This window comes from Musa acuminata, chromosome BXJ2-5, assembly GCF_036884655.1.
Source record: "Musa acuminata AAA Group cultivar baxijiao chromosome BXJ2-5, Cavendish_Baxijiao_AAA, whole genome shotgun sequence".
In the NCBI taxonomy this organism is placed as follows: domain Eukaryota; kingdom Viridiplantae; phylum Streptophyta; class Magnoliopsida; order Zingiberales; family Musaceae; genus Musa; species Musa acuminata.
In genome coordinates this window covers 1637251-1649081 of record NC_088342.1, presented here as the reverse complement: position 1 = coordinate 1649081, position 11831 = coordinate 1637251, and the positions used below count along the sequence as shown (strand labels likewise).

The 11831-nt window shown below is 33.9% G+C and overlaps 1 protein-coding gene across 3 annotated transcripts; it reads left to right on the top strand.

Moving 5' to 3' along the window:
* The first annotated feature begins 5096 nt into the window (after window positions 1–5096).
* Window positions 5097–10003, top strand: LOC135585279 (nuclear transcription factor Y subunit A-10-like). Of its 3 annotated transcripts, none has more exons than XM_065107813.1 (6): window positions 5097–5221; window positions 5714–6158; window positions 8290–8405; window positions 8521–8589; window positions 8834–8965; window positions 9273–10003. In XM_065107813.1, the coding sequence occupies exons 2-6, from the start codon at window positions 5873–5875 to the stop codon at window positions 9675–9677; spliced, it is 1008 nt and encodes a 335-aa protein (XP_064963885.1). In that variant the 5' UTR covers window positions 5097–5221; window positions 5714–5872; the 3' UTR covers window positions 9678–10003. The 3 variants fall into 3 exon arrangements, with proteins under 3 accessions (XP_064963885.1, XP_064963883.1, XP_064963884.1); XM_065107811.1 differs by having other exon boundaries at window positions 8834–8974; XM_065107812.1 differs by having other exon boundaries at window positions 5131–5221; window positions 5750–6158; window positions 8834–8974.
* Window positions 10004–11831: the final 1828 nt, after the last annotated feature.

Genomic DNA, 11831 nt, shown 5'->3' with positions numbered 1-11831 from the left:
AGCTAATTATATATTATTCATGTTGTTTATTATCTTAGTCTTTAGATTTAAAAATATATATTAAAATTTTTATAATTATGAAAGTAAAATATTTAACTTCATTTATTTTGACGTCGTTAAAAAAATTAAGTTCAATGTCCTAGTTACGATTTTAGTGGTGGCAGACGATAGCGTCGTTGGGGGTCGTGAGTGATTGTTGTGGTTGAGGAGGAAGAGCGATGACTAGAGTTGAGATAAAGGGAGAAAAGGATGAGGATGATGATGCTTTGCATTTGCATTGATATTGCTCGAAAGGGTCACTTGACATCTTTATCGGTTTTAACACAAATGTATTGATCGACATTTGCATTAACGTCAATATAGAGCGATGTTGCTCTGCATCTACGTCGGCATCGATAACGATGTAAGGAAGGGTGACGTTGCTCTACATTTGCATCAGCGTCGATGCAGATGCCAAGCGGCACTTTTGTCGCTCTATATTTGTGTTGGTGCCTATGCAGTTGCCGAGTGATGCCTACGCAGATGCAAAGTGTTAGTGCGTTGTCCTCTTCCTTTTCTCTCTTTGCCTCACCTCTTATCGTGCTCTCTCCTCACCTCTTGCTGAGTGATAAATGGAGCTAGATGTTTCAAGGATATGGAATACTAAAGAGGTTTAACTAAAGTAGATTAAATAATATATAATTTTTTCTATGAATTAAGTGAAGGAATTAATGTCGTGTTGTTGCTCAAATAGTATATTCTTAGACTTGCAATTAGGTCAATTCACTTCCTTCCATGGTTAGTATTCTTCCTTCTTGACATAACACCTATCTACATGTGTTATATGCATACTTGCTGCCTCTTATGTGAATTATCGTGTGGATAATTTATGTGTATTATATATAATTTAATAGACTTTAGTAATTTGTCTTTAAGAAGATATCCATAGTTAGAAGGTTAGATGGTATGAGTTTTTAATTTTTAAGTACAATTTAGTAATTTTATATATAACTTTATAATATAGAATAATGATTTGCACCTGATTGAAAGTTATTAAATCCCCTAAAAAGAAAGAAAAAGAAATAAGTAAATATCTTTTTGTTTGTTTGTTTTGATTAGATACTTTTTGATCTATATTGATCTAGTATTCGAGTTGCACACATATTGAACTATAATTAGCATGTTAATAGAAGCACAAATAATATATATATGCTAACCTTACTTACTAATATGATTTATAATATTTATGTTTTATAAATATGATAAATAATATGTTCATATTTTAGACCTTTAAGATTAAAATATATATTTTTAAAAAATATTAATTTTAGTGTTCTACGAAATATTGGTTGAGCATGCGTAAACATTAATGTTTACTTTAAGCATATTTTATAGTAAAAAAGGTTTGGTCTTTGGGCACAATAAGCCTAAGTGTGTTAGTAGATTTGAGTATGAGGTTAAATTATGATCATAAGTATGCATATAATGACTAAAAGTGATGATTGAATTATAATCGATCTTAAATGAATATTAATATTTGAATAAGTTTGAACATAATTAAAATAAGAAAGTTTAAGTTTCAAACATAATGCATGTGGAGGATAATAAGTTATATCATGTTGGGCCAGAGAAAAATATGTATGAATATTGGAGTCAAGCCGAAGGATCGGTCGATGTATTGGTAGAAGGCTTCGGGCATCGGGCTAAGAAGAGCTGAAATTGTGCTAAGGAAATCGGAGTTGCGGAGCTTAATTGGCCGATTGGGTAATAGGTCACAAGAGAGGATGATGCGTCGAAGAATCGGACGAAGTTAGATTAAAAAATGAGTTTAGACTAAAAATATTATCTTTGTTAAGTAAAATGAAACCCTTACTGAAACCTTATAATTATATTAATAACAAAATTTAAAAAAGGTTCAATAGGATTGAACCCTACACCTTAACGTAATCTTTTAAGTACCTCTATCTTATTTTAATCTCATCCTTTTTGTATGAATCTCTTATGATTGTAAGGCTTCTAGTATAATCTTAATATGAGATACTTAGAATATATTATTTTATGAGAAGTCCTATTTGAGCTAAATTGACTCCTTTAGGGATTTGATTAGACTATGCCCTTTTGATATATTTTAAAAGGCTCCATTAAGGTTTGTGGGATTTGAAATTGAGTGAATATCATATTTATGCACTGAGATAAGAAGCTTATAAGTTTAGATAGTCATAGCCTAGTTTCAACAAAACAGAATAGGTGTTGGTAGTGAACTAGTGTGCATTTAGTTTTAAGCTAAAAATGATTCTAGTTCGGTAGTTTATCCTCCAAATGATACTATTTGAAGCTAAAAATTAGTGTGCATTTAATTTTATATGTCTCTTAGTTTCCTAAAAAAAATTCATGGTAATTTAAGATCGTTTAATCAACTAAAATAGTGACATAAAACTTGTTCATAAAATGAATTGTTAAAAAATTAATGGTGAAAATTAAAAAAGTTTAGATTGAATATAATCTATTTTATTATGGACTTTATCAAAAATTCTTCTATGAATTATTGTTATAAGTTATTATAAATTAATAATTTAAGTGATATGAATCTTAATTAAGACATCTTATGATCCTATGTTCTCAATTTGATAGGTGTATCATTTTTTAGCACACTTGATCATTAAAGAATGTGACCATTCACTATCATCTTTATTTTTGAGTTAAATAAGATAAGTATAAGTTTCATTCATTATGAAATAATGGTTGTATAAATTATCATATTTATAATATATTTTTAAAAGTATATTTTTAATGATATTATTATCATGAGCTAGCTATGAGCTCGATATGAATGTATATATTTTATAAGTATAAAAAATATATGAATTATGATAAAAATATGCATATGACATGCGATATAAAAATATAAATATTTTTTATGATGTACGGTGTGGGAGTGCACAATATGTTACGAAGTGCAACGCATGTATATGCTATGATATGCGATGTGAGAATATACATATGTATTATGACATCCGATATGGGTGTGTACGTATATATTATGGCATACAGTGTAGGAGCGCATGTATATATTATAATGATGTACAGTGTAAGAGTACATGTATTTATTATGATATGAGGTGTAGAAATCTATGAATTTGCTATGTTTCTTATATATGCATATAAGCATTTTGAATTATTTCGACGTAGAATTTACTTTTTTTTTGTATATACTATGTTATAAGATTATGCTCGTTAAAGAAGTTATAAGATAAATTATTTATCATTAAATATCTTATATAGATTATTTTAAAATATTATAATATGACATGATACACATTTATCTAAATAAAATTGTAAAGTCTTATACTTATTGAGTGTGATTGAGCCGATGTGAACATATGCGAGCCCATGCTAATATAGATATAAACAATGACTTATGAATATTTGTATGTGTATAACTTTTAAACATGTTATGTGAGTGCGTTTTTTCTTTCGATCATATATTATAATTATGTACAAGTGTCAAAATCACTTTATACACGAAGAAGACTTTATTATTTTGTTTAGTAAATTAACATATTTTATTTTTTAAGATTGCTTATACTATATTATCTTATTTTAATTATGTATGTGATTAGAAATAAGATATTATAATTGGCTTATTAATTTATCCTACCTAGGATAACCATTGATACGAATATGAATATGACTAAAAAAAAGATAATATAATTGAGTTATTAATTTATCCTATGAGCTTTTGACACATGATAGATTGAATAAACAATGATTTAAATAAAAATAACGCTCAAATAAAGGAAGAAATAAAAAACAAAGTGCAAGTTGACATGTCGTAGTCTCATAAGAAGGAAGCAACACCTAAAGAAGTGCAAGTTGGGGACCAACTCTCACATCTACCTCACTTGATTTAAAATGTTATCTCTTCTGAAACCGGATGAGGAGATTAAGGAGGATCTTCTTCTTCTTCTTCTTCTTCTTCTTCTAATCTAATTAGCAAATTTATCTTGTTCCTTAGAATACCAAATCCTTTTAATCTTCTTTACACGACGAATAAAGCGACACATTCTCGGATGTGAACTGCCCATGAAAGCACACTTCACGATCGGTGGAGCTCATTAGCACTGTTGGCGATAAATAGTCGCATGCATGCCATGCATTGTGGAGTAATGTAATAAGTAGGTGGATCTCATTGTTTTGTCAACGCCCCATCTAATCTTCCATTGTTTTTTTTTAATGAAAAGCATGGAATCGGAAGGTAGAAAGTTAGAGAATTGTTGATAAGCTTCAATTTAGATTTGGGGATTTATGATCTCAATCAATCAATGACAAAGATAAGGGGGAATATATGGTTCTTTTACTAATATATTATATCTTCTTCCTTTCCTTTTGAGTTGCACATTAATGCAATGCTCCCCAACCTCCACTTCTTTTTCCTCAATAACATTGTTTGCATTTGATATTATTATTATTATTATTATTATTATTATTATTATTATATTAAATGTATGGAAAAAATGTTATTTTCAGACTCTACATAGATAGAGATATATGGGAATGCTATAAAATATGTGAGGGTATAAGTATGTTGTCCAAACTTGGCAATAAAACAAGCATCTATTCCCTCCCACACAAGTCTCTATTTCTCAAGTATTTTTTTGTCCCTTTTACACAATCACTTGCATCAAATTACTGAAACCATGCAAAATGTGCAAAATATTTAAATTAAATTAATTTAATATTTAACCCTTTTTTTAGAACTTAGGAGGAAAAAATAATTTCCCACTGTTTATTGTGTGTAATATTTAAGACATTAATATTGTATATAGATATTTCAAGGATTTTGGGTTACCTAAAGTTAGGGTGCTTAGTTTGTGGAATTTGTGATGTCTTCTTGCCATTTGCTTAAGTCACGAACAAATTAATTAATTAATTAATTAATTACAATTAATCACTTGATCAAATCCCACTAACCTAATCCAAGCTGGCTTTTTGCACCAAAAAAAAGAGTAAAATAATAATAATAATAATAATAATAATAATACCTCAAAAATAAATAAATAAATAAATAAATAATGGAGTGGTGGATAATCCCCGGCAAAATGCAGCTATAAAGCCCACCTCCGTCGCCTCCTCCCACGTATACCTCTGTCTCTCTTTTGTTCGTCGCTTCATCTGCCCGTTGGTCTTCCTGTCAATTTGCACCCCAAAGGATGGGAATTTTAACGGCTGCTCCAACCGAAATGTGAGTGTTGTCCCTCCAATGTCTTCCGTTGCTTATTGGCTCGGTTGAAACAGTGCGCTTGCTGTCTCTAAACCTGGTTTTATGGTCTCGTGTCGACATTCGGATGTTTGTTCTCTTCGATTATAGGTTTTCCAAGCATGGAGTCCGCAAAATTGTCCTCCTTTATGGTTTTGGAATGGGTTTTCGTTGGAAAGTTTGGATCTTGAAAGCTTTACGAGTTGTTTTTTTCTCTCTTTGAGGTTTTGGGTCTCGCGATAGCGATTTATAGCTATTTAAGGAATGTTCTGCAGTAAGAAGGGCAAAAGATGCTACTTTGTTGAGTAGAGATGGTTCCTTGAAACTAATCTTACCTTTCTCTTTTTTACACCCTGTTTCTTGCTTGGTATAGTGAATTGGTGTTTTTTGCTTGGGTACTTGGTTTTGTTTCAGTGATTTGGGTTTTAAGCCGTCAATTTGCATTTCTTGTTTATCTAAGCTTCCTTCTGTCCGTAGTGCATCGTCTATAGGACATCAAGATTCGAACTGCAGGTAATCGAGGGCAAGTTGGATCATCACAATTGAGAGCAGCAGTTGGAGGTAGACCTGTCGGTGAATGAATATAGGTTTGAGGAACGGATTTCTGATGATTCAGGGATTTGGAGAGCGATCACTATGCAAACATCAGGTTTCTTTGGGATTCATGGAGTTGGCCAGATGGTGATATCTGAGACACCCCAGGCCACACTGGTGCCTTGGTTGGTTGGATCTCAACTTATCTATGGTGATCCTCTTAGCCAGCTGAAGCCTCTGTCTAGGGACCATACTGACGGGGATGACCAGATAACAGCTGTGTCACGACAAATGAATCACGTTATAGACACAAGGCGACGACCAAGTTCGGGGTCCGAAATCCCAGAGAAAGGGACTAATGGTACAGTCAAGTTCTCGATAGTCCCAGGTAATTCTATTGCAATGCCACTACCGGAAGTAGGCACTATTTTGATGCCTGTTTCGTTCCATCGTTCTCACAATTGATCTATTTCATGATTTGGTATCTGACTTGAGTTTTCCTTGTTTTCATGCCTGTTTCTTACCACTATTTTAGCGATGATATAACTATTAATCTATAGTTCTCAAATGTCCTTTTGTTTTAAAGTTCTACTTTTCTGAGTAAATTCTTTTTGCTTGTGACGTAACCATGGCCATCGTTGGTGACATATTTTTAACTCTACATCATGATTAATTCATTAAAACTGGGGTAAAACACAAAATAAGGCTGTTAGGGTCATCCTAAGACCTTATGTTGGATGCTACATTAATGAACTTCGTTATTTGACCTTCTTGTGACACAGGACAAAGTGAGTGGCGAACCTTGGTGGAAAACAGGTTTGTTAGAACATCTAGCACCAAAGACACACTTTTCTGGAACTTTATTTCAAATAATTTAGGGTTACAAGAGTTAGGAATTTGAACAAGAATGGTTGTTCAAGTTATATGAGAATCCAGGAGCTGAAGATGAACTTTTGATCTGAATAAAATGTAAATAGTATCGTAGTGGCACCTTAGATCTGAATACTACAGCAGTGTTTTTTAGGTTTAATCAGGCCCTTTTGATTCTTATCAAGATAGACAAAAAAATAATAAATAAGCAGAAAACAAATTGACAAAGAGATTGAACTCGAGAGGAAAATAAGAAGTTGACGAAATTCAATAAAAGATTCCCAGGAATTGCAACTAGGTAATTAACTTCACATCATGTATGATTTACTCCACAAACTAAAGAAGCCACATGATTCATCGTTCTTCAAAATTTCCTTAGATAACATTTTGTTAGATTGAAAGGGAACTAGCATTTTTTTCAAGCTTTGGAAAGTTTAATACTAAAATAACTTGCAAAATACTAAAATCCATTATTTTGTAGAACTCCTTTATGGAGGTGAATCTTTGAGAACTAAAAGAAGACTTTTAATTAGTAAAGCAACTCAAAATGAACTTTTTCTGGGCTTCTAAATGCTACTGAAACTAAGGACAGAGAGCATTCAAGAGATCTTAAAATAGGAAAATATGACCCAGAACTCAAATTTCAGGAATTGTACAAGACTAGTTTGAGTCAAAACACCATTTTGTTTTAGATAATTCGATATCTTTCTTTATCAAAGCATGAAGAGATATGAAACCTATTGGAGAAGACAAAAAGAGATACCAAGAAGCAGGAGAAAAAGCAATTACTTGTTGACCTTGGGAATTTAGTAATAATGCCTGATGTTGCTGCACACTTAAGTTGGTGGGGTTTCGAGGATAAGAAAATGTGCATCATGCTTCGAAGAGCTCTGTAAGTTAGATACTCAGTCATCACAAGTTAGTTGCTCTTCATTGCTTTTGAAAAAATAAGTTAACTAGAATATGTTTATTATTATCACAACTGTTACATGATCACTGTCTTTAGAGGAAGTTCTTACAACTTATTTCCATTTTAGTTCATTTGTTTCAATATCTTCTTGGTGCTAGCAAGCAAAACAATTTTAAGCTGGCCATAAATGTCTAATCCTGACAATTGGAGTATCAATTATGATCATGGACTTAGAGTTTAGCTCAAGTTGCTGTTATGTAACTTTGGGAGTGGATTCTGCACACTACTTACTATATCTATGATTCATTAGATGCAATGTCAGAGAAAAATTCTATGCGATGCACTAAATACAGTGTTAGAACCAGATTCATTCTTGAAGTGCTCAACGAATAAGCCGGGACATAAAATTATTTAAAGGATATAATATGGAGTGTTTAACTTACCAACGCAATGAAGAGTAGAGAAAGAAATCACTTATAACAAGCAATCCTTCTAACAAGAATGTAAACATGTGCATAAGTTGGCATTGGAAGTGAAAATTACAATTGTAAAGCGGCATAACCTTCACTTAATTATTACCACCTGAGAGAATCTCAACATATCATGTTTATATCTCCCAATTTGTGGAGAAACCCACAGTGCTATCTAGATGTTACTTCTGAGTTTCAGACCATATAATGTTTCTCCCTACCAATGGTCGCACAAAATGAACTCAACCACCGATGTTTTTCTTCTTTAGATCCCAAGGATTTAGGAGAAGTGCAGAAGACTCAGCAACACTATGTGCCCTTTCCTCTGCAGTCATCATTACGTGAAAATCCAGGTTGTTTCGAGCCAGGACTTGGTCAGTCTATGGTAAGTTTTTGGTTTCTCATTCTATACTTTCTTGGAGAAAATAGTTGCTCGGAAGTTGGCTAATTCAATCTGCAATGTAACTTGGTTATTTTAATATATTTTGATACTGGTGTAGGTTTGTCCCAGTCACTCTTATGTTGACCAGTTCTATGGCTTATATGCAACTTATGCAGCTCAAGCAATGGTTGGTTTCTCTTTCCGAGAAAGAATTAGCTTTTACCATTTTTGTTTTTTTTACTTTTTAAAATAAATTATGGCTCTATGGTGTTATGAAGTCAAAATATGAAATGATCAAGGAATGCAAATTTATTATTTGGTGAATTTGCTACATCATATTTTTCCCTTGTTCATTGTTGGTGACTGTTTTCCCAACCGGTAGTTACTATAAAAAATTATGTGATTGTGAATTTCTCATATTCGTTTTACAGCATGGACGCATGCTTTTACCAATGGCTGTGGCAACCCAAGGACCAATCTATGTGAATGCAAAACAGTTCAATGCTATTCTTCGTCGTCGCAAAGCTCGTGCTAAGGCTGAGAAAAAGAACAAATCGATCAAGGTTAGGAAGGTACGCATTTCATACGATACAAAAAAAAATCCTCCATATTATAGGGTTGGATTTTCTAGTTTGTGTTGTTTCAAACTGAGACCAAGTGCAGGAAAATAGTATATATATTTCGGATATCTGTTCTGGCAGAGAGAACTTTTTTGTTTTATGCTGTAGTTACTTTGAGTGTCATTAGGTAGCCAACCTCTGTGACACTCTTTGACTCTCAGGTTAAGAAGATGATTATAAATTAATTATGATAGGCATTTTCCTTACTGTGAACAGATTGAGTGTCTGAATTAGATTTGCTTTTCTGCAGCCATACTTGCATGAGTCACGCCACATTCATGCAATGCGCCGAGTGAGGGGCTGCAGTGGTCGCTTTTTAAACACCAAAAAGGAAGGTAATGTTGGAAATGGTGGTTGCAAGGTGAAAGAATGGATGCCTCAGCCTGCCAATTTCGAAGCGAGCTCTGAGACTCTGCACTCTGGCAACTTAAAAATGAACTCTGCAAGTAGTCAATCGAGTGCATCAGGATCTGAGGTGACAAGCGTGTGTGCTCGGGAAGATATCGGTGATTTCCACATTGTTGATAATCCGAGTCCATCAGGTTTCTGTTCCCATTTAAGTATGATGAGTGGAGGAGGACAAGGAGCCAGTATCGGTCACAGATGGGGTGCAGCAGCTGATGGCTGCTGTGATCCAGACCTCCTCAAAGTCTAATGAGATGGATACTGGGGAGGGTGGATTGGAAGTTCCAAGTAAATGCTTGAGTAATTCCCCTCCAAAACCTGGTACAACCAGATGGAAGAAATGGCCACTGCCATTGTTTGGTTGTTTTCTCATGGCAATTCATTCTTGGCTTTTATGCAGTGAGGTCTTCATTATCATCTAAACATTCCTTGCAGACTGGAACAATAATGATGATGATCGAAGTCCTCTTGGCACTACCGTACATAAATGTGGCTCGTCTCTGATGTTGGATGAGAATAACAATGTGAGGTAGTCTGATAATTATGGATACTGTGCTATTGGGGCTTGTTTTCGTATCCCATGTTTTAGCTATGATGGTTTTATGTATTAGAATCGTTGGACATGTCACATCGATCACATTAAAATTCAGAAGTAGGTTCAAGCTGGACGGCCTTCACTGCGTGAACAGATCATCCTGTCTAATGGATTAAATTGGACTTAGGTCATCAATTTCGAGGGCAAAAAATGATTGCTGGATCTTGGCACACTCGTTCATGTTACCAAAATACTCCTTTCTACTACTACAACGACTCACTATTATAAGTTCAATGTGACATGCTTGCCGAAACATTATCCATCTAATAAGTAATTCTAAGGATTTCTTGCATATATCTAGGCTAAATATAGATTCTCTTTAGTATCTCCATCCTTACATTTTAAAAATTTACATTCACACGAAGCTGAAATAGTTAGATCAATTTATCCTAATATTATCGATTTTATTAATTAAAATATAAAAATAAAAAAATAATTTTAATGTTTTAGTTGATGATGGTAGATGACAACGATGGTGGCAAACGGTATCAGTGGTGACTGACGATGATGTCGTTGGAGACCATAAGTGGTTATTATGGATGAGAAGAGCGATACCGAGAGGTGAGAGTTGTTTTGCTTCTACGTCGACGTAGTTGTTAAGTGGTCCTTCTGTCACTCTACATCTATATTGACGTTGATGCAATTATCAAGTAACTAAAGGGCTGTCGATGTAGATGCCCTTTGTATTTGTGTCAACGTCGACGTAGTTGAAGCGATGAAAGAGCTACCGATGTAGATGCCGAGCGATGTTACTTTGTATAAGCATCAACGTCGATGTAGTTGTTGAGCGACACAACTTGATATCGACATCAGCGACCCTTCCGTCGCTCAACAATTGTGTCGACGTAATTACTGAGTGACACCGCTTTGTATCTACGTCGACATTAACGTGCGATAATTGTATTGATGTCGATGTAGACGTAGAACGATCCTCATATCTCGTCGTCGCTTTTCTTATTCACAACAACCATTAGTGATTCCCAACGATATCGCCTTTTGCTACCATTGATGGCATTTATCACAATCAACATCATTTGTCATTATCAATTAAAATATTATAATTATCTTTTAAAATTTTATTATTATATTTTCATCGATAAAACTAACATTACCAATATTTTTTTTTTGAAAAATATAAGAATTAAAAAACTAAGTATAACTATCTAAATGGGATAATATATAATTAGCTTGAAGAAAATGTCTAAAGAAGATGCAGGGATGCAGCTGCGAGGGCGAGCGCACGCGCACTTACGACCCCGATTAATGCATACGCAGAAGGTAAACGTCTTCGTATCCAACAAAGATTCAACGCTTATAGTCCTATTATATTAAATTCGAAACACAGACATGCACTTTAAAGAACAATGACAAGAAAAACATTCATCAACCTCATCTACCGCTAAAGGAGCAAAAGCCCAATAATATACTGGAGCCTCCACCAAGAATAGCGGGACACAAACGCCACCATTGCTCTGTTTGGTTACTCTAATTAGAGATCGATGGCAAACAGCATGAGACAAAAGAAACAAAGGAAAGAAAGCAAGAGAACGAACATCACCAACTTACCACCGTCTTTCTATGAGAGAAGATGCACTTCAGGAACGAACAGAAGAATAACGTGAAGCAGAAGAGAGAACAGAAGTAGGTTAGGAAAAAGATTGGTAAGAGAGAAAACAGGTAATCTTATGATGTGAGCATTTGTGGTCAAGCAAAACAACATATAAGACACAGCCACAGCTTATACACTCGAATGCCCAATCACAATTTCAAATCAGAGCAAAATTATGCTAATTCAACAATCAAGGGGCA

What these genes read in the sequence shown, in the direction of transcription:
- LOC135585279 (XM_065107811.1), top strand. Translation starts at nt 5,873, where the DNA reads ATGCAAACATCAGGTTTCTTTGGGATTCATGGAGTTGGCCAGATGGTG. An exon ending in CAAGTTCTCGATAGTCCCAG is followed by an intron (nt 6,159 to 8,289) that starts GTAATTCTATTG and finishes TTTCTTCTTTAG; the next exon opens with ATCCCAAGGATTTAGGAGAA. An exon ending in CTTATGCAGCTCAAGCAATG is followed by an intron (nt 8,590 to 8,833) that starts GTTGGTTTCTCT and finishes TTCGTTTTACAG; the next exon opens with CATGGACGCATGCTTTTACC.